Source organism: Mus musculus, chromosome 18, assembly GCF_000001635.26.
Source record: "Mus musculus strain C57BL/6J chromosome 18, GRCm38.p6 C57BL/6J".
In the NCBI taxonomy this organism is placed as follows: Eukaryota; Metazoa; Chordata; class Mammalia; order Rodentia; family Muridae; genus Mus; species Mus musculus.
This window is the reverse complement of record NC_000084.6, coordinates 59,030,239-59,056,606: the sequence shown is the minus strand read 5'-3', so window position 1 is coordinate 59,056,606 and position 26,368 is coordinate 59,030,239. Positions and strand designations below refer to the sequence as shown.

Here is a 26,368-nt window from a genome sequence, read left to right as displayed (position 1 = left end):
ATCTTTGTTTTTATCATTTTAGCTCTGCAATTGTGACTGAAGTCTGGAATGGTGATCCTTCTAACCTTGTTCGTTTGGATCACAGTGACATTGGTTATCTGGAGACTTTGTGGTTCCATATTAATTTTACGGTTAATGTAAAGAATAACAGGGGGATTTTGATTGGGCTTTCAGGGAATCTGTAGATTTCTTCTGGTAGAATGGTCATTTTTATAGTATTCATTCTACCAATCCATGAGGGTGGAAGGTCTTTCTGTCTTCTGGGATCTTCTCCAACCTCTTCCTTCAGAGACTTAAAGTTTTCATTGTCAAGAATCTTCACCCTCTTGGTTAGATTTATTTCTAGAAACTTTTTGATGCTACTGTGAAAGGTAATGTTTCCACAATCTATTCCTCAGCATGGTTGTTGGTGGTATATACAAAGACTACTGGTTTCTATAATTTGATTTGGTAGCCTGCCACTTTGCTGAAATTGTTAATTATGTCTAGAAGTTTTCTGGTGGAATTTTGGGGCTTTCTTATATCAAGTCATCTGCAAATAGGGACGATTTTACTTACTTTCCTATTTGTATCCCTTTAATCCCCCTCTTTTCTTGTTACTCTATCTACTACTTCATGCACTATATTAAAAAAGAGATAGCAAGCAGACCTATCTTCTTCCTGATTTTAATGGGGTTGTTTCTAGTTTTTCTCCATGTAGGATGATGTGGTCATTTGGTGCCAGATGTTGCTTTTATTAGGTTAGGACATGTTTCCTTACTCTTCCTTTCCTACTCTCAAGGACTTTTATCATGAAGGGTTGCTGGATTTTGTCCAAGGCCCTTTTCTGCTTGTATTGAGATGGTTGTGTGATTTTGTAATTATTTCTCTCTCTCTCTCTCTCTCTCTCTCTCTCTCTCCCTCCTCACCTGCCCTCTCCCCCTCTGTCTCTGTCACTGTCTCTCTCTTTCTCTCTGTCTCTCTCTCTCTCTCTCTCTCTGTGTGTGTGTGTGTGTATACACCTACTTTTGGTATTAGAGTAATACTGGCTGAATAGATAGAGTTCAGAAGTAGCCTTTCTGTTTTGCTCAGTTTAGTGATCTAAGAAGTACAGGTTGTTGTCTCTCCATTAAAGACTGGTAGAATCTGCTGTGCATCCATTTGGGCCTGGAGTTTTCTATGTTAGAAGGCTTTTTATTATTGTTTAGATCTCCTTATGCATTATGGGTAAGTTTTAATTGTTGCTCTCTTTCTTTACTGTTGTATGTAAATCTAGAAACTTGTAAATTTTCTCTTTATTTTCTAACTCAGTGCTGTGCTGACTTTTAGTGCGTTCCTGTATAATATTCTGGGCTTCTTTATCATCTGTTGTAATGGTCTCTGTTCATCTCAATTCTATTATTATGGTTTATCTCATTCTCTCTTTTGACTAATTAGGCCAAGGGTCTACAGCTCTTTTTTTATCTTCTCAAGGAACCAGAACTTAGCTTTGTTAATTCTTTGTATGGCATGCTTTGTCTGATTCACTAAGCCTACGGGCAGATTACCTGGTCAGAACATGACTCCCATCACAGTTGTACAAGATCAATCTTGGTAACATGTTGGAAGCGCAATCAGTTCCACGAGCAACTAGCTTTCCCTGTTGAGAGTCTCTCTACTACGTCACTGTTTCCTCCCTGTAAACCCAGACCTTAGCTCTCTTAGGACCATCTTCCTTTTGTTTATTTTTATTAGTTTTAAAAAGTAATATACAAAGTAAAGATTTTTTATTATAAAAGTAGGCAAAAGAACAAATTTCAGAGATGGAGAACAAACTTGAGGGGAAAATCCCCACTAATGACCATAAAATGTAGCTATGGCGTGATGTGCATCTATCTGCTCCTCGGAGCCCTACAAAAGATGAACCCAACAGAAGTCTTCTGAAACAAGTCTAGAAACAGTTGTTGGACTGGGTGAGTGAAACACCTTGAAGGCCTAAGGCACTGATATTTGAGCTCGTAGATATGTTCATACTCTGAACCACTTCAATATGTGGTGCTATGCTATTTTGACTTAAGATGCGTGGGTTCAGAAATCAAGAGAAGAATTCAGAATGTCTCAACTTATTTCAAGTTTCAAGGAGAGGTTGGGATGTTGCACATCCAGAGGATAATTACATTATCTTGGGTTATATTTAGCACCCTAAACAGCCACTCCTTGACCACCTTACGTGGGAACTAACATTCTGTGACTAATAGATAAAAATCTTCTGGATCAACTTAGCTGACAGTGTAAGTAAGTCAACCCCAAAGCTAAGAACGTCATCAGATAATATTGGAGGCACATGGAAAATGGTTTCCCTACCTTGTTGCAACCACCCTTCTGTTGTAGCCACCCATGTATGTTAAACTTTATTTCAGACTTTCTTTGTAAGACTGTAAAACTTGACGAAACTGCTTCTATGTTGGATCATGGAATTTTAGCCTAAATCTGTATTGTCAGGTTTTGGCCACTCAAAGGTATCTCTAGAATAAACTATCTCTTATTTGCTTTAAGATGAGAGCTGTGTTTTTTTGTTTTTTGTTTTTGGGTTTTTTGTTTTTTGCATCAACAGTAATATCAAGAGGGACAGCTGATACTTGCACATGAAGTGGGTTGCACTGTATGAAAGGAACCTCAATTTTAGAGAACCTGAACATGTTAGGACTTGAAGTCAGCACACATCCCCCTTGCTCTCCAGAGACCTTCTGTCTCCCTGTGGCTCACTCTGCAAGCTTCCTGCAGTGAATACTTCAGAACAGGGGCAGACAATGCCTCTTCTTGCCAAGTGTGGATACGTGGACAGCCCTGTGAAGAACTCTCTTCCCAAAGGAAGTCTCGCATATTTTATTGAGGAAAAAAATAATCTAAGAAACCATGTGAACCATGTGCAATATTTTCTTCTAAGAAAAAAAAATTAAGATGTCTTTTGAATGTTTCAGAGAATTATAATTTTATTTCTTTAAAAGGAAAAAAAACACAATGAAACTATCAAAATATTATCTGAATCTCATTTTCTTATTTCCTAGGGGAAAAGAAGGAAAAAAAATATTTACTACCATTGCTCATATGAATTGTGAGTTGAAGTACGATCCTCTTTCATAAGACTGCTAGGGGATGGAAAGATCTGGGTGGATCCATGTTTTCTCTGTTTGAAATACCTTTTAAAAGCCAGTCTAATGGCATGTTACAATAATACAGGTGTTATAGGGAGCTGCCACTTCCGTCACAGCTTCTCTACACCTTCACCAACAGCGCAATGGTGATTCAGTGTACATCGATACAGTGCATCAGGCTCACAGTGCTGTGTTCAAGTGCATGTTCACCAACAGGATCAAAGTCTCTGTCTTGACTTTTCCATTATTAATATAAAGGTATCGTTACAGTAGAATATCTCCTATGCTCGCCTCTAAAAATCTGAATCAAATTCATAATACATTCTCTCAAACTCTTCAAGACTGTGAGGTTTGTTCTGTTTACACATCTCCTGCCATTAACAGAAAATGGGCAGATTCTGCAGCAGGACACAAGAAAATACATCATTTTCTGCATACATAGCTAAGCTATCATGCTAAGGTAGTGTACACACTCGATAACTTAATGGTTTTGGTGGAGAGAAAAATAGCACCTTAGAGACAGCCCTCAATGAAAAGAAATCATTTCTTTTTTTCTTATTAGTTTACTAGACCCAACTTACTCATTCATATAAAATTATTTATGAAGCCTCATAGTATAAAATCAAAATGTTTGTATGTCCAAAACAAACACCACATTAGATGCCTGGCAGGCAAATAAATTAATTTGATTAAATTATATGTAATCTGATAATATTTGGTCTGAAAAACATGCTAGTGTGTATGTTTATAAATAATGCAATAGCAAAAAAAAAAGCTATGAGCCAGTCAGCCAGCCTGTCAGAGGTCAACTCTTCTGCTGTAGCTTTTGGGCATAGAAGTCCCTGCAAGTCTCACAGCATCGTTGGTACCACCGCATGTCCTGGCAAAGATTCTTCTCCCGGATCACTCTGCAGTACACTGGCCACTGGTCTCCCAGGCACTTGAAGGTCAGGGCAGCTGGAAAACAGAGTATCGTGAATTCTGAGAATTCGTTCTGTGGAGGTGCATAGGTATCATCAGTAGGAGCAACATTCATTCTTCTTTTTGTTGGTATGGAAATTATTTGCCTCATTTTACCCTGCTTATTTTACTTGACAGAATATGAAAAAAAACAAACAAAGAAAACAAAAAACAAACTAAAAACAACAGCAACAACAACAAAAGAATCACACACCCTGTAATATAGTAGCAGAGTGAATGCATAACACTCTAACTTGGGGACATCTGAAGTTTACTAAAAATGGGTTGCTCAAATCAATATGCAGTAAAGATTCTAAGTTTTCAGTTGCATTTAGTAATCATCTGTATTAGTTGCTTTTCCTGTTGCTGTGATAAAATACACCAACAAAAACAATATGAGCCCAAGGCCAAGAAGCAGAAATGGATAGACTCTTGCGCTCAGCTCACGTTCTCCTTTTTATACAGTCTAAGATACGGTCCTAGGAAATGGTGCCGCCCACAGTGGGCACATCTTCCCACTTCAATTAACTTAGTCAAAAAAATTCCTAGCATGTATGCCAAGAGGTTTGTCTCCCATGTGATTCCAGATTTCAACAAGTTGACAATTGAGATTAACCATTATATTGCCTATAGATAAGTATACTGTTTAAAGACACTTATTTTATATTGTACGTATGGTTTGGTTGTTTTGTATACAGATATGTATGTGTACCACGTGTATATCTGGTGCCTGAGGAGATCAGAAGAGGGCATCAGATCCTCTGGAGCTAGAGTTACAGATGATTGTGAGCCACCATGTGGGTGCTGGGAACCAAAACTGGGTCCCTTGCAAGATCTATAAGGACTTATATGGATTCACCTTTCCAGGGCCCTCTATGTACAATTAAAATAGTGTCTGGCATGTAACTTCTTAGGCTTTGGTCTAGTGTTGAGATTACAAGTGTCTATAGCCATGTAGACACTTTATTCATGTATTTTTGTAGATAGGATTAAAAGTGGGAGTGTAGTCTCTTCTCCTCTCTGTATGTATAGGTACATAAGTAATCGTTCCTTTGGAGCAGTTTTGCTCTGTAGCTCATATTGGCCTGGAATTCACTATTACCTAAGATGGCCTTGAACTCATGAGCATTGCCACCTGATCTCTCTAGGTTCTGAGAGGAGATGTGTGTACCATCCCACTGGACTTAATATATCTGTATATTAATAACACATATATGAATAAAACTACAAATAAACAGCAAAATGAAGATGTGCCCATGTTTACTCTGCTTAATACTTTCCCATATAACAAGTGGGGAAGCAGACAATATGGAGAATGGCTCTTGGCTTCTTAAGCATCAAGCTAGCTTTCAGAAGCGATTAAAATTTGCAATGATGTATCAGCAGTGCTTAGACTAAGGATCTGATCTAGACAATTCTGTACTGAAGATCTGGCTTTAGGGTGTCAGAGTAAAGTGTGGTCCAGTATCTGTTGTGAAATGCAGTTTGCAGTATGTTGGGTTGGTTTTTTTGTTTGTTTGTTTTTGTTTTGTTTTTGTTTGTTTTTCCTTTTCTGGCTGTTCAAATTCATGCTCTTCTCTAACTTGCTTTTCACTGGGGTCATTTATTTCAGCAGCAGAAGAGCAACCAATCCACCTCTCAATGACTCAGAAGTAGAAAATTGCAATTTTAACAGAGATCTTCCTTCATTCCAAGATTTTCTCTGAAATTATACTTCTTAGACTCAGTATGATCGTTACTCAGGGGATTGTCTTTTCCTGGAAGCATTTGAGCCATCTGTTTAAGAACTGTTTAATTTTCATCTTGAATAGTGTTATTCTATTTTAATCAATTACTTCAAAGAATCATTAATTATTTGGCTCAAAAGGAATTGTTGTTGCTTTTTCACGAAGAATCAAACTTCTCGAACTCATTGAATCTTTTGTTGCTAATATAAAAGTACAAATGATAAGCCAGCTTCTTTTATTTTCACAATTATTCAAATATTCACAAATTCTCCTGGAAGGTATATGCACAAGTGAAAAACTTGATCCACTGTTTGCCACACTGAAGTGTTATTGAAGTACTAATTGCCACATAGCTAAAGGATAATTTAGTCATTAAGATTTGCTATGAGAATATAAGATACCTGCATTTAAAAGCACACTCTACTTCTTCATGACAAATTAGATTATATAATAAGAATTGGTAATACTTACTTCATAATAAGTACAGCAGGGCGTGGTGGCGCACGCCTTTAATCCCAGCACTTTGGAGTTAGAGGCAGGCAGAATTTCTGAGGTTGAGGCCAGCCTGGTCTACAGAGTGACTTCCAGGACAGCCAGGGTTACACAGAGAAACCCTGTCTCATAAAACAAAAACAAAAACAAAAACAAAAACAAAACAAACACAACCAAACATGAGATACTTCCCATATTTAAAGACAGAACTATATATTTACAAGCATTATCTATTTCTTTTTGTACTTTTTAACTCATTGCTTAATTGACATACAAAGGGACATGTATGTCCTCAGGGAGTGGGAGGTGGGGGGGGCCCTCTAGAATGTACCAGAGACCTGGAAGGTGAGAAACTCTCAGGACTCAAAGAGAGGGAATTTAGATGAAATGTACAACAGTGGGGAGAGGGAACTTGTAGAGTTCACCTCCAGCAGAAAGATAGGACATCAAGTAGAGGGATGGGGTTGTCATCCCACAGTCACAACTCTGACCCAGAATTGTTCCTGTCTAAAAGAATTGCAGGGTCAAAAATAGAGAAGGGTCTGCAGAAAAGGAGGTTCAGTTACTGGATCAACTTGGAATCCATCTCAAGGGGAAGCCCCAAGGCCTGACACTATTACTGATGCTATCTATGGTGTGCTTAAAGACAGGAGCCTAGCATGGCTCTCCTCAGAGAGGACAAATAAGCAGCTGACTATGGCAGAGGCAGATACTTATACCCAACCATCGGACTGAAGTGGGGACCCCTGTGGTTGAATTAGGGAAAGGTTGAAAGAAGCTGAGGAGGAAGACGACCCCATGGGAAGACCAGCAGTCACACTAACTCAGATCCCCTGAGATCTCTCACTGAACCACCAACCAGGAAGCATACATTAGCTGGTCTGAGGCCCCTGACACATATACAGCAGAGGACTGCTTGTCTGGCTTCAGTGGGAGAATATAAGCCTAACCCTTGAGAGACTTGAGACCCCAGGGAATGGAGAGGCTTGGGGGTGGAAGGGAACATCCTCTTGGAGACAGGGGAGGGGGAATGGGATGATGAACTGTGGGATGGCATACTGGGAGGTGGGCAAAGACTGGACTATAAAAAAAATAGTGACCTCAGGTAGTGTGACATCAGTATTTCCTAGACTTATCTCTGAGTAGATCCATCAGGGGGGAAAGGGAGTCTTGATGAAACTTTAAAACTCATTTGTGACATTCTGGTCTAAAGTATATTTAATTAGACTTGACTTAGAGAGAAACAAACTGGCTCGGTTTAATAATTCCCAAACTTGAAGGCAATATACAACCTAAAAGCACCTCTCTGTGCCATAAAGCCATCCACTCTGTGATCTGCTTACCCAGTCTTGGTGATGTTATTGTATTTACATTAATTTTCTCATTACAGGGCTGAAGGTGACATGGCCTGTAGGCTGCAGGTTTCTCCGAAGAAAAGCATTCATTTCCGTGTCTTCCTGTGATCTTATGCATGCACTGGATAACACGAGACTGCATGCCTTTGCCACAGGTAATGGAGCACTAGGGGAGAAAATGGATATGAATTATTTTGCTGTTTTCCCTCTCTGAATTTCAAGCAATGTGTGTGTGTGTGTATAGGTATATGTGGATGTATATGTATATATGTATGTGTGCATATGTGGATATATGAGTGTACATATATCTATATAAAGAGAGAGTGTGTATGTATAGTATGTGTATATATATCCACATATGCATATACATATATTATGTAAGAGGAATATAACTGTGCTTATCCAAGGAGTATATCTCTCTTCCATATCATTGCTGATGTAATAAGCTATTTACGACCCATGTATTATAGATGTCATATATGCAAGCATACCTGCTAGCACTAAATGGACTCACTAGGTTTACAAAAAAACACCACATAAAATTAGGAGAGAATAATGGGGTTAGGGTATGTGAATAATTGGAAGGGAGGGAATGGGGGTAGGCTTAAAATAAGGTAAAGAAGCTATGGAAGTCATAAATAAATTAAACAAATAAATAAGCAAGTATACACATCTTTGATTATTTATTATTTGTTTTCTTGTGTGAATGGGTGTGTAAGCGAAAGGTCCTCAGGTGCCATCCTAAGAAACATCATCCAGCTCCTATGAGAGAAGGCCTCTCATTGGCTGGAGTTTGTCTCCTATGAGAAAAGGCCTCTCATTGGCTGGAGTGAGTTTGCTGATTAGGCTAGACTGACTGACTGAGGTAGCCCCAGTGAGCCTTCTGCCTGCACTACCCAGTGCTGGGATTATTATGGGTGGTGGGCACTGGAGATCAAACCAAGTCCTCCTGCTAGAGATACAAGCACTTGACGGACTTTGCTTTCTTCTTATTCCCCCAGGACATACATTTTATTGAAGAGCAAATAAATAACCAAAGCAATCTATAGGGTAAGAATACATGAAAAAGGTGTCCCAATCTATATTCCTAGTATTTGTGGAGCATTTCAAGACAATTGGGGTGTTTGAGAAAGCAAAGGGGTGAGAACAACTGCACAGTGCAAAGGCTCAACTTGCTGTGCCCGAAGAGGTCCTCCCTGGTCTTCTGTCATTTCCCAGGGAATCCAGAACACCTGTCAATAACCACTCCTCATCCTTACCCCTCATTCCTTAAGATGCCAAAAGGTATGCGCGAGCAGAGACAGCACATCTGGATTTTTCAAAATTATTGACAAAAATAAAGTAACTACAGATTTGTCATAGCACAGAATTAGCTGAGAAGTGGAAATAAAACACTTTAGTTTTACTTCTAATGAAAATCAATTTTGTATAATTTGAGCATAACTTGAAAATCAATATACTACTCAGGGAATAATAAAATTTTTTTGTAATTTGTTTAAGTAAGCGGTATTATGTCTGCTATTGATACTAATAAAATAAGCATTATTAAATTAAGTATTTAATGCTTCTAGAATTTAATTTCCATTAGAAAACTTCAATAATAGAACAAAAGCCTAGCAGTAATTACTTTCTTCATAAAATAAAAATTGGTAAAAGTTTTATTACTCATATATGAAAAAAAGTAAAGAAGTATTTGAAGAGAGACAGCTGGGATCCCAGGAAGTCTTCTAAACTTTTTACTTCTTACAGAAGACAAAACTAAGTAATTGGTATTTTCTCAAATGACATCACTGTGATTAAAAACAGACAGGCATTAAAGGAGAAAGCCAAAATAATTTTGGCATAGGAGTTAAAAGACCTTGATTTTAATATTGCCTCTAGCAACTAATGTATCTGCAACTTATTTCCCCTTTGTGTTAAGCAAAGTATTGCAGTTGATCCCAACAATAGTTTTAACTTCTAACCCATGATAGAAGTCAAACTTCGACACAGTTTAGTATTAATGTTACTGCCGTGGGGCAGTTTCCAAATACTGAAGCTGTGTATAGCGAAAGAGTGGCTTCATTAATTAATGATTCTCTGTGAAAACTGAAACATTATGGTAAAAGTTGTGCTAAACAGCCTTAAATATGATACTTTGTTTGGGTGTTTCTGAATGTTCCATTAATTATAGGGGTTTTTAAAAAATATTTATCGATTACTCTTTATGTTCTGGATCCTGTACTGAAAATGAAATGAATGTCTATTTATACTCAAGACCTGGTGTTGTATTTAAAGCCCTTTATTAACAAAACACAATGACTAATGCATGGGATTAAAAACAGATTATTAAATACATTGGAAGCCAGACAGTTTTGTCCATTTTAAGCCAATTGTTTAATATTTAAATAATAAGCTATATTACAAAGACACGGTTGCTTTGGGACTAAAGAGACTGGTACAACTCCTTCTGGAAGCCTTTGTACTGAGCCGCCCCAACACGAGCCAATATGGCTCCAGCATGTCTTGTATGTCAAGGTAGTGGTGTTGAGAGATTGTATGTGATGTCTCCCGTAATCCCCATAAGTACTGTTTCATTATTCTCAATCAGAGAAAAACAGAGGCTTACATAAGGTTAGTAAGTTTCGTAGCTCAGAAGTGCCAGAAACGGAGCATGAACTTAAGCATATGAATTGAGACGTTGGAGAGCTAAGGATTGCTGGATAGTAGGTGTTTGCTGCTGCTCTTCCTAGGCAAAAACCAGTTAGAAACCTTTCCCCATTCCCCATATTGCTGAATCATTTTTACCTTTTATAGCAGCAAGGTTCTGACACCTCGGTGCAAAGTAGAGTCAGCCAGAAAGAGGGAACCTCAACTGAGGAGTTACCTCCAACAGGTGGGCCTATGGGTATATCTATAGGACATTTTCTTGATTGATTAATGTAGGATGGTCCAGTCCATTGTGGGCAGTGTCACCCTAGGCTGGTGGTCCTGGGCTATATAAGAAAGTAGGCTGAGTAAGCCACAGAGAGCAAGCCAGTAAGCAATGTTTCTCTATGGTCTCTGCCTCCAGATCTCTGTCAGTTCCTGCCTCCAGGTTTGCCTTGAATTCTGGCCATGGCTTGCTCACAATAATGGACCATGATCAGGACTTGTAATACCTTTCCTTACCAAGTTGCTTTTGTACAGAGTGTTTTTATCACAGAAAAAAACAAAAAAACAAAACAAAACAAAAACCCAAAAACCTAGGGCATCTTTCTGTCTTACTATTAAATGCAAAAATGTTTTGTTTATTTGTTTGTTTGTTTTTGTTAAGATTCACATGAGGTAGCATGAGGCGAACCTTTTGCCTTAACCACAATTCATTAGCACAATTGGTTTTAGATACAATGATTACACGATTTATTCCCAATCAGGACACTGTGAAAGAAGATGGTCACAATTATATTAAGAGTGTGGAAATGCAGTGAGGCAGATTTGAGGACATACAGTTACTTTATCTATGGGCAAGTTATGAATCAAATTATGAATAAATACAAATGGGTTTGTAAATACCTGGTGTGTTCTGTGTATTGTCTAATAGTGTTTAAATAGATGCTGTCTTAGTTGGGGTTTTACTGCTGTGAACAGAGAAGCAATGATCAAGACAAGTCTTATAAAGGATAAGGTTAAAGGTTAATTGGGAGTTAGTTACTTGGGACTGGCGTACAGGTTCAGAGGTACAGTCCATTATCATCAAGGCAGGAACATGGCAGCATCCAGGCAGGCATAGTGCAGGAGGAGCTGAGAGTTCTACATATTTTTTGAAGGCTGCTAACAGAATACTGACTTCCAGGAAGCTAGGGTGAGGGTCTTAAGCCCATGCCCACAGTGACACACCTATTCCAACATGGCTACACCTTCTAATAGTGCCACTCCCTGAGCCAAGCATACAAACCATCACAGATGCATAATTAATCTCCTCAAAGCTCCACTACATTTAAATCCTAAATTATTTCATGAATTTACTCAAAGGTGACAATGTACCAAGTACTGTTTTGGATACTCAGATGTGGAAGTAGACAGAAGAGAAAAGGACATTTACCCTCAGGAGTTTATAGTTCCATTGCCAGTGAAGGTGAGAAAGACAACTGTCAAATGCCAGGCAATGGTGGTGCACATCTTTAATCCCATCACTGAGGAAGCAGAGACAGGCAGATCTCTGTGAGTTCAAGGCCATTCTGACCCACAGAGGAGTTTGAGGGCAGCCAAAGCTACACAGAGGAAGCCTGTCTTGAAGGGGGAAGGGGGAAGAAACAGAAAGAGAAAAATGAAAATAAGGTAGTCAAATACTTTGTACTTTCAGTTCTATGAAGAAAATAAAGGTTCTGGGAGAGAATGGGGCTAGGTTTGGGGCAGGATATTTTGCAACTCAACTGAGAAGATGGAGAAAGAGTGCTGAAGAAAGCCTTCCTCCCCAAGGCTAACCATGTACACAAGCCCATGGGATCCAAACATTTGTTTCTTGCCATTTTAAGCACTCCATTTATACCTGTCTGATACTCTTTGATACATAATACATATTATTTATTTTGCATCCATTCATGGTCTTTGGTATATACTATCGTTCAGAAAGAAGTATGGCAGTGTAGGGTGGTTCATTTCTTTATAATATAAGTTAATTAAAAATTATATTGCTCTTTCTTATCTCCATTATTCCTTCTAATTAATTTTAAGTATGATCTCCACACATAGCGTGGAAATTTTAAATATATTTGAAACACGGCAATTCTTTTGACTGCTAGTAAAGCAAAATTGTTAAAATAACGAATCCAATACTCTAAAAAAAATATCAAGGAAATCCAAGGCATACCAGACAACTTGCCATTGAGATTGTCTTGGCAAGAAAAAAGTGCGAGAACAGGTCTAAAATAGAGCCTTGAATTGTGTACTGGGAAATCTGTTCCCAAACTTTAACATTGCCCTGAAGGACCTTTGCAGCAAAATATCCCATGATTCACTTCTTCCTTTTCATTCTGTACAAGAAACACAATCATATTATGCTAGCTTTGCTGAGGTGGCCTGTTGGGTAAATGTAAGGGGTTACATTTTTTAAAAATGTCTAAAAATGCCTTTAGACATTTGTGGGTTTTTTTTTTTTGACAGAAATATCAAAGCTTATAGAAAATAAATGTTAGGAAAAACTTCTCTTCACACAAAACGAGCTCCAATATCTTGATGCAAATTTTATCTTAACTTATTCATCATGACAGGTTACCTAAATGATCTCCATGCTCCAAAACACGTGTGCAACGTTTAGAAAATGTCACCTGAGATTTTTCTACTAAGAGAATATTTTTTTTCTGTCTTGAGATATCCATGATAATTTTTGACACTCAAGTAAATGACAGTCACATCTCAGCTTGCATACCAAAACACTAAACATAAGACAAATTTACACAATATTTTAATTCCCTTTGAGTATGAAAACGAGGACTACAAGTTTGTTAAGTGAGGACTACAAGAAGAAATTCTGACAAATCAACCAGGTACCAACAATAGTTGATCTTCCTTTAAATTAAGATTGCTAGATAGGTTTATTGTAGCTTGGAGGGTTCACTTCCAGGCAAGACTGATAAGTACTTTAAAACCTTCCTCCCCTGGTAGCATAGCACCTTCCAGGTCCATGGAAACTAGAAAGGAGGAATGAGGCTTCTGATCAGTACCAGCTTGCTATCTCTATGTTCTATTAGACACGTGTGGTGTTTTCAGCAATAAGGTCTTACCATCAAGTTCATGAAGCTAACAAGACCATTGGCAATGGCTCATATTTGAGGGTCTATAGTACCTCATAGCCAATGCTAACAATAGAGTGGGTTACTCCATTGAAATTCTTTCTTTTTTGTGTGTGTGTTCCAAGACAACATTTCTCCATGTAGTCCTGACAGAACTCTCTCTCTCTCTCTCTCTCTCTCTCTCTCTCTCTCTCTCTCTCTCTCTCTCTCTCCCCTCCTCCTCCTCCTCCTCCTCCTCCTCCTCCTCCTCCTCCTCTCTCCTCCTACTCCTACCCCTCTCTCCCCTCCCCCTCCCATGTCCCTCTTCCTCTTCCCCACTTCCTATCTCTGGACAAGCTGGCCTCAAATTCACAGAGATTCACCTGCTTCTGCTTCCCAAGTGCTGGGATTAAAGACCTGTGCCACCACTGTCTGGCCATTTAAACAAGTCTTATATATCTATGTGTTGGATATTTCATGGAGCTTCTACAGTAGTAGTTTAGTCATTTGTCTTTGTCAGGAGGTCTACAGAGTTATTTGTCATTCCCTATATTCTCTTCTTTACCTTTGCCCAACTCCAATCCAATATCCCTTCCTGTTCCATTATTTCCATTCCCTTTAGTGGCAATATGTTCTGTCTTCTCATCCTTAGAGGTGCCGATTCCCTGCGGTTCCACTGATACGATAACCTCACGACTATCACGGGAATAAACAACCATTTTCTAATTGATTTTAAGTTTCTATCCACAGATGGACTCTACACCTGGGCAGTTATTAGGGCCAAGAACCTGTGTTATAAAGGGTCACCAGTCATAGAGGAGATTCCATTACTATTGTTCTGCTAATGGGACATAGAAATAAACAGATTCCAAATGACTTCTCATTACATCCATAGTGGGTGAAGATCTCAGAAGTCATCAGAGAGGCTTCTCTTAGCAGCAGATGGGGATGGGGACTCACACAAACTCAAGATAAGATACAGAGCATAAGAAACTGTAGGATGTTCAGCCCTATACAGGACAGGTATATGAGACTGCCTTACATCTAAGGGATCATTTTGGAAGAGGTGACAGAAAGACTGTAAGAGCCAGAGGTGGTAGGTGACTATAAGGAGTGTTTTCCAGATACACTAGGGCAGCTGCACACATGGAATATACAAGCTAAAACTAGAGAAAATTGAAGCATCATGGAGAGAGGGGAGGTGGGCAGGAAGGAAGTCATATTCATACCTGAGGAGTTATTGGAAATCAATAGCTGCAGGAGGAGGGCGTTTTAGTTTTCTTTATGGCTGTGGCCCTGATAAGTCTAATGCATTCTAGTGAATGGCCACAGACTGAAGAGTATATGGGTAGCCCCAGTTAAACTCAGTGTGTTTATAATAATATGAAAGAGTACACAAAACTGAGATGGTGTAGAAGAGGGGTTAGATCCGGGAAGAGATGGGGAGAGGATGAATATAATCAAAATACAATGCATTTTCAAAGATAATAAACAACTTAAAATATACTTTATATAGACTTCATTTATTTATATACCCTTGGTGTGTTCAAAATGTGTGCTACACGTGTCTGAGGATAGACATGATTGTTGCCTACTGCTTTTGTATATGACAACCCTAAGTTGCAGTCAAGAGGTTGAACCCTCCTGTGGCTTACATTCTTTCTGCTGTTCTAAGTCAGTTAGGAAAAGCTGACTGGATCTTATAATGCTTCCACTAAAAAAAAAAAGTTGTAAAGCTCCCAAGAGAGAATATAAAAGACAGAAGAACAAAAAGTTGTCCTAAAATTAAAGAGGATGAGAGCAGCTGTCTGATTCTTGGCACAAAGGAGCTTGATATATACAATGCATATGTATGTATGTATGTACATATGTATATGTGTGTGTGTGTGTATTAGAATGGAATATTTCTTGAACTACAAATAGTATTTTACCTTAATTACTGCACAGCCCAATCACACACTGAAATAGTGACTAAATCTACTTATCAACCAACTCATGTTACTGAAATATTTTGTATTTGTCTATGTAGTTACAATTTGAAGCATGTGTGATTTTTAACATGGGGATAAAATATGACTTCCAAACCCAACTTCAAAATAATGAGATTCTAGAGGAAAAGATATTGAGACTCTAAACTATCGGCCGAATATAATCTTTATTTTCCCTCCTGGATTTAGTAGAGTCATACAAGTGATATTAGGGTTCTACTTGGCCATGCCTCGTTTTCAATACTTAGATTACTTAGCTATTTGGACCTAATCACAGATTTGAGTGTATATAAATGTGTATATTTAGATTATATAATGAAATAATTTGCCATCAGGCTTATTGAAGCATTAATCTGTGGAAGTTATAAGCAGTCTTTAGGGACTACAAAATTCTTCTAGTTGTAAATACTATAAAATGCCACCTTCAAGATTTTACCAGAGAGGCACAGAATTCAATAGTAAAATTATCTGTAATGAGTATTTGTTTTAAAAATGTTAGACTAAAATGTCTAATGTAAGTTTGATTTATTTTTAAACTACTTGAAAGTAAAAAAATCAGCATATTTAAGTGTTAAAAGTAATATTTCTCACAGTTGGCCTTTATAGCGATTACCCAAGATTCTTTACTTCTAGTCAGTGCCAAAGATATATATTTTGGAGAGAATGTGTTTTCTCTAGGCCAAACACTAAGAAAAGCTCTGTAATACTTTACTCATTTCCAGCTGGCTGTTAGAAGAAATGGGACTTCCTAAATTAAGAGAAAATAGTCACTGGCAGGGCTTGAAATTTTTTCAACTACCAATATAATGGGGAGTCTTCAAAAACATGATCTAATCTGTGACAGTAAGCGCCAAGCTGTTACAAGATCGGCGGCTCTGGTTCAAGGAATTTGTCTTTGGGAATAATGGGATATTCCAAAGTGGTTTAACAAGAGCGAAGTAGCAATCGTGGCTAGAGTGGACCTCAGAGGGAAGCTGAGCAGCGACTTCCACTGGAAATGATTTGAGCAGCATTCCTCCAGGGCCCGCTCAGCGTTTTAATGAAGTGAGTGTGAAACACACATGCTTAAGAACAAGAGCTGGGCTCGGTTCTTAAGATGAGCGGTTTGTTTAGCTCAGTGTTCTGTTGTCCATTTAAAATAGTTTGTCAGTTTTATTTAACACATGGGTTTTTGGAATCAATTCACTCCTAGATTTCAGACATTTGAGGATGTTGTTTTCTTCGCGCCATCCTTCCTCCCCGTCTCCTCCTCTGTAAAGGTCTAAATAGTCAGTTGTGCTTGATGAAATGTTTTCTTGTAATGAAAGCAAGTCTAGGAAATGTGTGTGGCAAGATCAAACAGATGGCTTATGAATGATTTAAGAGATCTTGATGCCTTGTGAAAGGGCTGTGAGTCCACAACCGGTAGCAAGTGTATACTGATCAATGCAGCAATGGGAAGGATGGATTACTACAAAGCCACCGACAGGTGTAAGTTTTCACTTGCATTTGTCATCTTGTCAGCTCTCAGCCAAGACAGTTCTGACGTATCATCATGCTACAGAGAGCACTTTTGCAACCAACCACAGTGACTGAACTTCATGTTAAGTTTAAATACTTTCCAGGTCTCATTCGACGGTTCTGTCAAAAAGCTGACTAGACTCTTTTTGGTTGTGTAAAAGAGAGGAGTGAACTATGTGAGATTTGAAATCATCTTCCCAGTGTTCTAATAAATAAAGCCTTAATTGCAAGCAGCCCAGGTATTAGTATATGGTAGCTATCTCTAACTTACTCCGCTGTGACAGGAGTCTCACATCCACTAGGTCTAAGGTGAGAGCCACTCTCTTCCCTGTTGCCCTTCTGGGTTGGAGAGCTGCTCTCTAAACTAGTGGTGAGAATTCCATTCATGTCCTGTCACAAGGATGACAAAGAAGTCTGCTATACCCACATGAAATGTCAAGGAGGCTGGTGAGATGGCTCAGCAGGTAAGAGCACATGCACTGAATGCATGGAGACCTGAGGATGAATACCCAGCACCCACACAGGAAGCCTGGCATGGCTCTGCTTGCCTGTAATACCAGCATTGGAGAGACAAAACAGGTGGACCCTAAAAGCATAATCAAGTGCATTTTTCATACATGTACACACCATACAATCACACTACACACAATGGAATTAGGAGGTGTGGCCTTGTTGGAGTAAGTGTAGTCTTTATTAAGTGTGTCATTGGGGGTGAGATTTGGGGGTTCTAAATGCTCGTCAGGCCCAGTGTCTCTCTCTTGCCACTGCCCGTGGATCCAGATGTAGAACTCCCAGCTATCTGTCCAGCTACCTCTCCAATACCAGGACTGTCTCCATGCCACCATACTCCCCAATGAGCATGGCTCAGAGGTTAAGAGCACTGCCTGCTCTTCCAAAGGTCCTGAGTTCAATTCTCAGCAACCACATGGTGGCTCATAACCATCTGTAATGAGATACAGTGCCCTCCTCTGGCCTGCAGGCACACATGCAGGCCGAATGCTGTATACATAATAAATAAATAAATCTTTTTAAAAAAGTGATACTTTTAAAGTTATGCTATGTTTCATATTGTGATATTGACATGAAGTTGTGGGGACAAACAAGAAAGAAAAGGTTATAACTTAATAGTCATGTTGTTATGGGTTCAATTGTTTGAATTCTTTTTTTTCAACTTGACAGAAACTAGGGTGATCTGGGAGACAACGGTAGCCCAGTTCAATAATTGCCTCCATCAAAGTGGCCTGAGGGCCCCTATGAAACAGTTTCTTGATTAACGATTGATATAAAGACAGTCCATTCCTGTGAGCAGCATCACCCTTGAACAGGTGGTCACGGCTTACAGAAGAAAGCACACTGAGCACCATGGATGACAAGTCGGTAAGTTGTGTCCGTCTATGATCTCCGATTCAGCTCTTGATTCCTGGAGTTCTTGCCTTGGCTGCTCTCCATAAAGTAAGAGCAGTAAAATGAAATAAACCCTTTCTTACTCGAGTTGCTTTTTGTTGGTGTTCTATTGCTGTGACGGAGAAGGAAACTAACACATCACTGCTTACTTGATCTTATACTTAGGTCTGGGCTGTTTGTAATTTAATAATTTCTAAACCCAGTGTCTCTTTACAGTTATGACAGTTGGCCTTACAAAGCACAGCAATGGTATGCTGTACTTGATTTAAGTTTTGCAATTCTACTTTTGAGCTCCTTAATGTAAGCTGACCAAGGCTAGCACCAATGAGCATACAACACTGGATGAGGAAAATCCTACGAGGCCTCAATCCTGCACGGAGAACAGTAAATAGGCAAGGAGAAGAGGTGGGGGTGGGAAAGGTGGAATTCCCCTGGTAAGAGTACACCAACTGGTTGCCCAGTGCCAAACGGTCAGCCTGGGAAAGCATACATATAAGAAGCATTGTGCAATAGGAACAGAGTGTGCTTGGGAATATATATGTGTGTGTTACACACACAGACACACACACACACACACATATGCCTGTAACAACAATTGTTAAAGGAGTGGAAAATGAATTTGAAGGTGAGCAGGGAGGGGTATATGTAGGAGTGTGGAGGAGAATAGGAAGGGGAGAAATGTAATTGTAATCTCAGAGCAACAGTGGAAAAGTGTGTGTGTGTGTGTGTGTGTGTGTGTGTGTGTGTGTGTGTGTGTGTGTGGTGAGCATTTGTAGTGTGCAGGAATGTGTGTACAACAGTGAGTCTATGGAGGTGAGAGGACAACTTAGAGTTGTTTCTGACCCACCGTTTGGGCCCGAAGGATTAAATAAATTCACCAGGCGTGTTGGTTACGAACATCTTTACTCACTGGTCATTTTACTCGGCCTTGGGCTTCTTTTGAAAAATCATGCAAGGTACTCAAAAATTGTGATTTCTCTGTGGCCTGTAGTTTTAGGACACAAGTGGATTATAATAACATTCGTTATATATGTGTTGAAAATACTATTTACTAGAAATAATGGAGAAGCATAAAGGCTTTTTACAAAATTAACAAAAGTCAACAAAATTAAAATGCAAAACATCTAGTATATTTTACTCTTTTAGTTAGAATGCTGTTTCCAGAGAATAAACAAAAATTTAAAGCACAATTGTGAGATTTATAACTACTTCAAACTAGAAAATTATCGATGCCATCAAATTAGGATGACTTTAAATAAGTGGAATTATCACCTTTGAAGTTGTTTTACAACCAGAAAGTGTTTCGATAGACTGGAGTATTTTACCTTCCTTTTAAGGAAGAGTGACCATAGTTTTTAGGTTTTCTCTATGAATTTTCTGTGTTGTTTATGTGAAGATGATTATTCAGGGATAAATTAAAATGATTCATTGTGTGTCTACACAGAGATATTTTTAACTAGATGTACAATTAACTCACTCAAAATGACTGACTATGGATCACTTAGGATGACATCATTTCAAAAAATCTCATAACAATATGTAGTCCAAATACTGATTTAAAATGTCATAATTTGATGTGTGGCCCAAACTATTCATTTTTCATATTTTGGAAAATTTCCAGTACCGTATAAGCTTGGATCTTAGAGTATGGAATAAATCTAACAATAGGACAACACTAATTAATTTGGCTCAATGACATCAATCATTTGTTAATATTTCATGGAAGAACAACATCCACTAAATCTTTAGGAAAAGACAAAATTCTTTGCAACAGGTAAATAAAATACTTTTGCTTGCTCTTCCTCTGGTCTCCATTAATGCAAACCAGAAGTCATACAAGTCGAAATCGAGGCAGAAAAGCCAGATTTGTGAGGAAAATGTGGCATTTTATTAAACACGAGGAATGATGTTATTTTTCATGTCAGCTTATGTGAGTAAATGCAGATTCGTGTCACCACAAAACATGTGTGTCCTGTTCCCCTCCCCTAAGAAAGATTATCAGGCTACATCTATATCAGACATTGTCAGAATGTGACACACAACTGTGTCAAGGGTCAACCTAAACCACAATAGAGATCTAACACCCTGTGTTCTCGTTTTAAAGGCTCCGTAGTTTAATGAAATAAACATGAGCCATGGCCATGTTGGGCATCTACCTAGAAACCAGCCTTTCTGCCTTTCCATTAGAATCTGCTCGTCTGCTTGTTTGCTTGTTGTTTGTTTGTTTGTTTGTTTTGGTAGTATTAGGGTTTTAATCTAGGGATGGCATATCATAGGCAAGTGCTGTACCCCTAAACTACATCACTCCTTTTATACCTTGTCTCCCTGCCCCTTAAGCCGAGCAAAATTATTCCACTGTTTACACAAAATTATCCCAGCGATAAAAATTAGAAATCACATAGGCTAATGTAAATGCCAGCAGCTAGTTGAAGGCATTAGCCATATGCTGCTTCTGCCTTTGATTGACATCAGTTTGCCTAATGACTCCTAGGAAGTACAAGAGCCTAAGGGCATCTCTTCTGAGTCAGTGCATGCTGTGTCTGTCTTACGAAGAGAGGCGTGCTTGTGTGTTGCTAGACTTTATGGCAAGCAAATTCAATATTCCTCATCAAAGCCAAACCAAGCTTTAATATTAGGTCCACCTAGGTGTATTGATAGTATAAAACACTGGGTAGGAACTGAGTGGGGGAGACAGATTAATTGCCCTCAGGGGAGCACGGACATCCAGCCACAACTGAATACATCTTGTTGCTGTTTCTGCTGTAGAGGCACAGCTGATAAGAATAAGCGATCTGTGTTCTGTCTGTCCCTGAACACTTTAATCACAGGGACATGGTATCTGAAGCACTGCTCCTTTGCTCTGTAATTGTTTGGGATGTCTTTTCATTTTGACATGAAAGCCGCACCTTAGAAGTCAAAGGGAGGGTGGAGGAGGGTAAAATCAGGAACACTCTGGTCGCTGGTTCTCATTTGCACACATTTCTGCTGTTAGAATTTGATGCTGAGAGGTCAAGAAGGAAAAAAAAAAGGGGGTTTAAGGAAAAGAGAAACATACTTTGATGTTAAGAGTGGCTGGGGAGGAGAGGGAGAGGGCGAAAGGGGGGAATGGAGAAAGAGAGCAAAGCAAGAAAGGGGTGCCCAAGGCTAAGAGTCCCAGAATAAAGAACACTCATTGGAACCACCCTCTGAGCCCTGCAAAGGATATGTGTGTATGTGTGTACAACACAGCCCAGCAGAAGGTATTCAATCTAATAGGACTTGTGAGTTATATATATATAATTATGGTAACATCAAAAAAAGTTTTTCAAAGCTAGCACAAGCCCCCCCCCCATCAGTGTTCTTTATACTATCCAATGTTAATTTTTCTTTCATAAGATACAACATAAGGCCACAGTAGACACATTCTACCAATCAAAAGGAATAGGGCTTGTCATGGTGACAACTATGTGAATCCTGTCTCTATACGACTCCTCAAATGTGCTCCAAGTTCTGTGTCAGATGTTATAATAACATTAAGGTCTGCTGCTTTTTAAAGTCTATATTTGGGGTTGTGTAGTTAACTAGGATACAGGTATCCTTAGAAATATTCCTATTTATCACAAAACCTGGAAAATATAGTTTATTTTATATACTGATGTCTTAGTTATGTTTCTATTGTTGCAATCAACACACACACACACACACACACACACCCTAAATGACAAAAGCCTAACATATCAGAGTACACTAACTATAGCTAGCGCTATCTCTACATTTTTCATCTGACCAGTACCCTCAAAGACATTATTTCATCATATTAACACCTATCTGCCTATCTGTTCATTTCCCATTTAAAAGTTGGGTCAATATGCTTGAATGCAATGCAGCTGTCAGAAATGACCCTCACATCTCTTGAATTCTACCCAAATGTGCTTCTCTTCTGCTTAGAATTAGGAAGGCAAGTCCTACACATGACAGATACTGATTATGCGTGATCTGGAATTCACTGATGCCTGAAAGTCATTCCCACTGAAATGGGAAGCATTTCAAAGCCTTATGGATCAGGTTCAATGTTTATAAGTACATCTGAGTCTTAATGTGAAATCTGAGCATTGATAACGGAGGCAAAACATTAAATTTCCTAAGAACTAAAACGAAATCTTAGTGTGCAAATCATTATGAAGGAAGAAAGCCATAAACACAAAACATAGCGGTGCACACACACACACACACACACACACAGACACACACAAACACACACCACACCCAAGTCTTCCACCCCTACATTAACACCTACTCTATACATCTATACACATGAGAAAAAAACTTTCAATATCCAGGATTTCATGTGTAGCAGCATTGAGAAAGCTGGAATAATTCTTAATGCTTTAAATATGGAAAGTATTTCTTTCGGAATATTCTTCAGCTTATTTTGAAGAAAGCTATCATTCTTCCTACTGTGCCGTAGCAGATCTTTCTTCTCATTTATGAAACCCAGGAGAGGAGACTTCCATTTCATTCAGGCCACAGAGCTGGATGCTCTGTGGTGAACACGATGCCATAGATGAAGGTGGAAATATTACATTTGGGATCTGGTACAAGTTTTATCCTAACACATAGAGCTCACTGATGGTCTGCTAAGTGATATATTAAGCATATTCCACAGCCTGATCATATATGAGCCACCACATATGAAAACTATCAGCAAATTTTACTATTACCATGAAATAAAATTGCCCACTGCCCAGATGAACTCTGCCCATTTAAATTAACTTTAACAGCTGCGATCTTCGTCCCTCCCTTGACAAGTCAGTGACCCATCTATGATAACTTCTCTTTGAATGTTTGTCTGTCCCACTGTTAACGTCAGTGCTCCAACCCTGTTTTACCAAACAAGGAAAGGAATTCTGGTTTTTCCATTTCTACTGTACACAACTCATAATATTGAAGGGAGAAGAATTAGATCTTGTCCAATTTTTTTTTGCTCTTCTGTTGGAAATTATGCCCTTTAAGTGTAGTTTGGGTTTACGAATTTAGTGTTTTATCTGTCAGATGGCTATTATTAAAACATATTCTGAGGCAAAACTCTAATAATAAACGTTCACAATAAAATAATGCTCACTATTTTTAGAACTTCTTTTTTAATGCCAGCTATGATGTTAGACATGTGATGTATTTTATCGCAATCATTAACATCATCCCTTAGAGATCATAATCTGAGAGACATGGACATAAAAGCTGGACATGGAACATTCTACTCCTTGATGTCTGCCCCTGCTCTCTCTGCCTCCTAACCTCCACGCAAATCATTCTCACCTTAGACCAGTCACCTACTCGCCACACGTAGCATTTGGAGTAATCCTCACAGTCCTCGGCCTCCCTGGGTCTGGTGGAGAGGACGCACTTTTTTCTCGGGTTAGTGCACCTCACGGTGCGATGCCGCACACCTTTGCCACACTTCACTGAGCACTGGAAGATAATATGAAAGGGTTGAGGGGAGTTGGTACAGGCTATGGATTAAGGCATGCTCAGTAACGGTTTCTGTCATTTCTCTTAATAATTAGAAGGGCAACTAGGGATTGAACAGAACAGGTCTATCGTTTCACATCATATACAATATGATGAATCTAGGTACATGGATCATTTTCTGCATGTCTACATGAGGGTGGGCTTTGTGCATGAATCATGTAGTTGTGTTTTTGGGGCTCCACGCACGTACACACTTAAACTGCTCTGGAGAAGTCACTGAATGTATGCGGTAAGTGTCGTATATAATTATGTTAAGATACGTGCAACAATAACGAGAGTTTATCACTGTGGATCTGCATGGAAAACACATGTATATAGCACACTATAAGCTTGCAAGACTGTGTAGTATAGTGAGCTCACCCTGGTCTACAATCTATCCCTTCTGAAGGGGTTTTGAGTGAATTAATTCCTCTAATTTATACTGCTCATATATATAAAAAGGTAAATATTTCATTTTCTTGAGGTTGTAAGAATGTATACATTATTACTATATAAACTTCAAATATGAAGTAAAATATCATTGCTTGTAATGAATGCTAAATGTAAATTTTCTTTACTTTTTAAATGTCCAGGGATATCAAATACACACTTGAGTGTGTGCCTCACCAACAGTACTCATGGCGTATACATGAGAAAAATCATAAGTCTAGAATGTCTCTGGAATGATCTATAAGTTGTGTGAATATCTTCACTTTTTTAATAATAAAAAAAAGCTCTTTGCCTTTTGTATCAGCAAAATTAATAGTTCTATGTATCAACCGTCATGTGTAGTGATTGGGAACATGACACAGGATATGTAGAAGGGAAGGGTCAGAGAAGGAAAGCAGATGACATGGAGTAAGGACCGCACCTCCGACCACACTCCGGCCTCCCACACCGTCATGCAGTCCTGACCCTCACAGCGTTGCACAGTTGCGGGCTTTGGCCCTAGGCAGTCCCTCTCCCAGGCTCTAATCAGGGTTCCATTTTCCAGCTGCTGGGTACAGGCCACTTGTCTACTCTGGACTCCTTTTCCACAGGTTCGTGAACACGTGGTCCATTCTGTCATCATCCACCTAAAGGGAAAACAAAGGTCATGGGAGGTAAATTAAACGATGTCTGCTTACCACATACCCAACACTCTTAGAGTTATCTGAAAGTTCATTTATATTAAATTTACTTAACTTGTAATCACCTTGTGCATTTCCCTGAATGTTCCATAATTCTTATCTCTTTTACATTCTTAATGCTCAAAGTCTTTAAATGTTGCCATTCCTAATATGTTAATGCTAACTTGTCCGTTAACACATTCTATACAGAATAACCATGGATATAAAATGTTTTGGAACTGTTTCTTCTTTGCATTATGAATATTCACAAAACCCAAACGTACTGAGAACTACAGTTATTATGGCCACTTACAGAAAAGCACATTGAATCATAGAGAGATTCAGTAAGAACCTCCCAGCTAGAGATGTAGACACTTTAGCCTAGACACTGGCTAGCTCTGACATGAACACAGGCATATGGGTTTATTAACAGGATCTCGTTTTAGTTATTTTTTTGGACTCTAATATTTTGCTTTCAGATTTACTGATTTAATCACCTCCCCAACACACACACACACACACACACACACACACACACACACACACATTTAAACAATGATTAGGGTAGTAATACATAATTACTGTTACCTCTAATGATTTGGGGCATATCACAATGGCATTAGCTCGACTGTCTACCCAAATTTAACTTCAGGGCAGAAGCAGGTCCTATGTTAGGAACAGTCTCCCTTCCCATTGTACTGTATTTAGCAGGATCCTTGCAATGGAGAAGAGCGATGTGCCTATATGTTGAAATTAAGTGAGGAGAATCGCCAAGAAATTGACACAGCATGAAGCTACCTTGTGAAGCGCACTGAGATATAAAGTTGGTGACAGACAGTCTGTCTGAGAGTTGTGACAGTTCCACAGGGACTATAAGGACAATATCAATGGCATGAACATGTGAGACCAAAGGAGGGTTCACATCCCAGGCACAGTAGAGCGGACAGAGTCATATTGGTTGTACTACTCAGAAGGCCTGGAATTTAAAACACATAGATTATTTATATGGCTACTGCAGGTCTGGCAAAATGACTCAGTGAGTTAAAATGTCCAAAACCAAGCCTAAGAATAGGAGTACAATGGGGACCCACATGATGGAAGGAAATAACCAACCCATATCAAGTTTCTGTGACCTCCTATGAGTTCCTTGGCATCTGTCTTTCCCTCCCTCCAAACAACAAACAAATAAATAAAAATATCCTGTCTAACATTTGGGGTTAACTAAAACTGTATGGTGCGAAGCCACCAGAAAGGGGGCTAGTGTACTATATAACACATATTTTGATATATATTTTAAATAATTTATCTTTAAACTATACATGCATCTTCATCTTCTACTTGTTTCTAAAACAAACCACATTAAGATTTTACCTCAGGCTATTTCTTCAGATGGATTTCTCTGCCTGGATCCTGACCAGGCTCCAGACAACTTCCTCTTGGAATGCTCTTCTCGATGGCCTACTCGGCCATCAGTGGGAAGAGAGGCCCCTTGGTCTTGCAA

General features: G+C 38.9%; 1 protein-coding gene across 6 annotated transcripts in view; it reads right to left on the bottom strand.

Moving 5' to 3' along the window:
• Positions 1 to 2,924: 2,924 nt before the first annotated feature.
• Adamts19 (a disintegrin-like and metallopeptidase (reprolysin type) with thrombospondin type 1 motif, 19) overlaps positions 2,925 to 26,368 on the bottom strand; it is a 217,691-nt gene continuing 194,247 nt past the window's right edge. For 4 of the 6 annotated variants that reach the window (XM_006525919.4, XM_030250456.1, XM_030250457.1 and 1 more), the window contains 5 exons: positions 25,666 to 25,737; positions 24,630 to 24,834; positions 23,567 to 23,719; positions 7,636 to 7,813; positions 2,925 to 4,070 (listed from right to left, as the gene is read on the bottom strand). In XM_006525919.4, coding sequence (XP_006525982.1) covers positions 3,919 to 4,070; positions 7,636 to 7,813; positions 23,567 to 23,719; positions 24,630 to 24,834; positions 25,666 to 25,737 — 760 coding nt within the window. In that variant the 3' untranslated portion in view covers positions 2,925 to 3,918. The remainder of the gene's footprint in view (positions 4,071 to 7,635; positions 7,814 to 23,566; positions 23,720 to 24,629; positions 24,835 to 25,665; positions 25,738 to 26,368) is intronic. The other 2 variants (XR_003952519.1, NM_175506.4) reach the window with 2 other exon arrangements.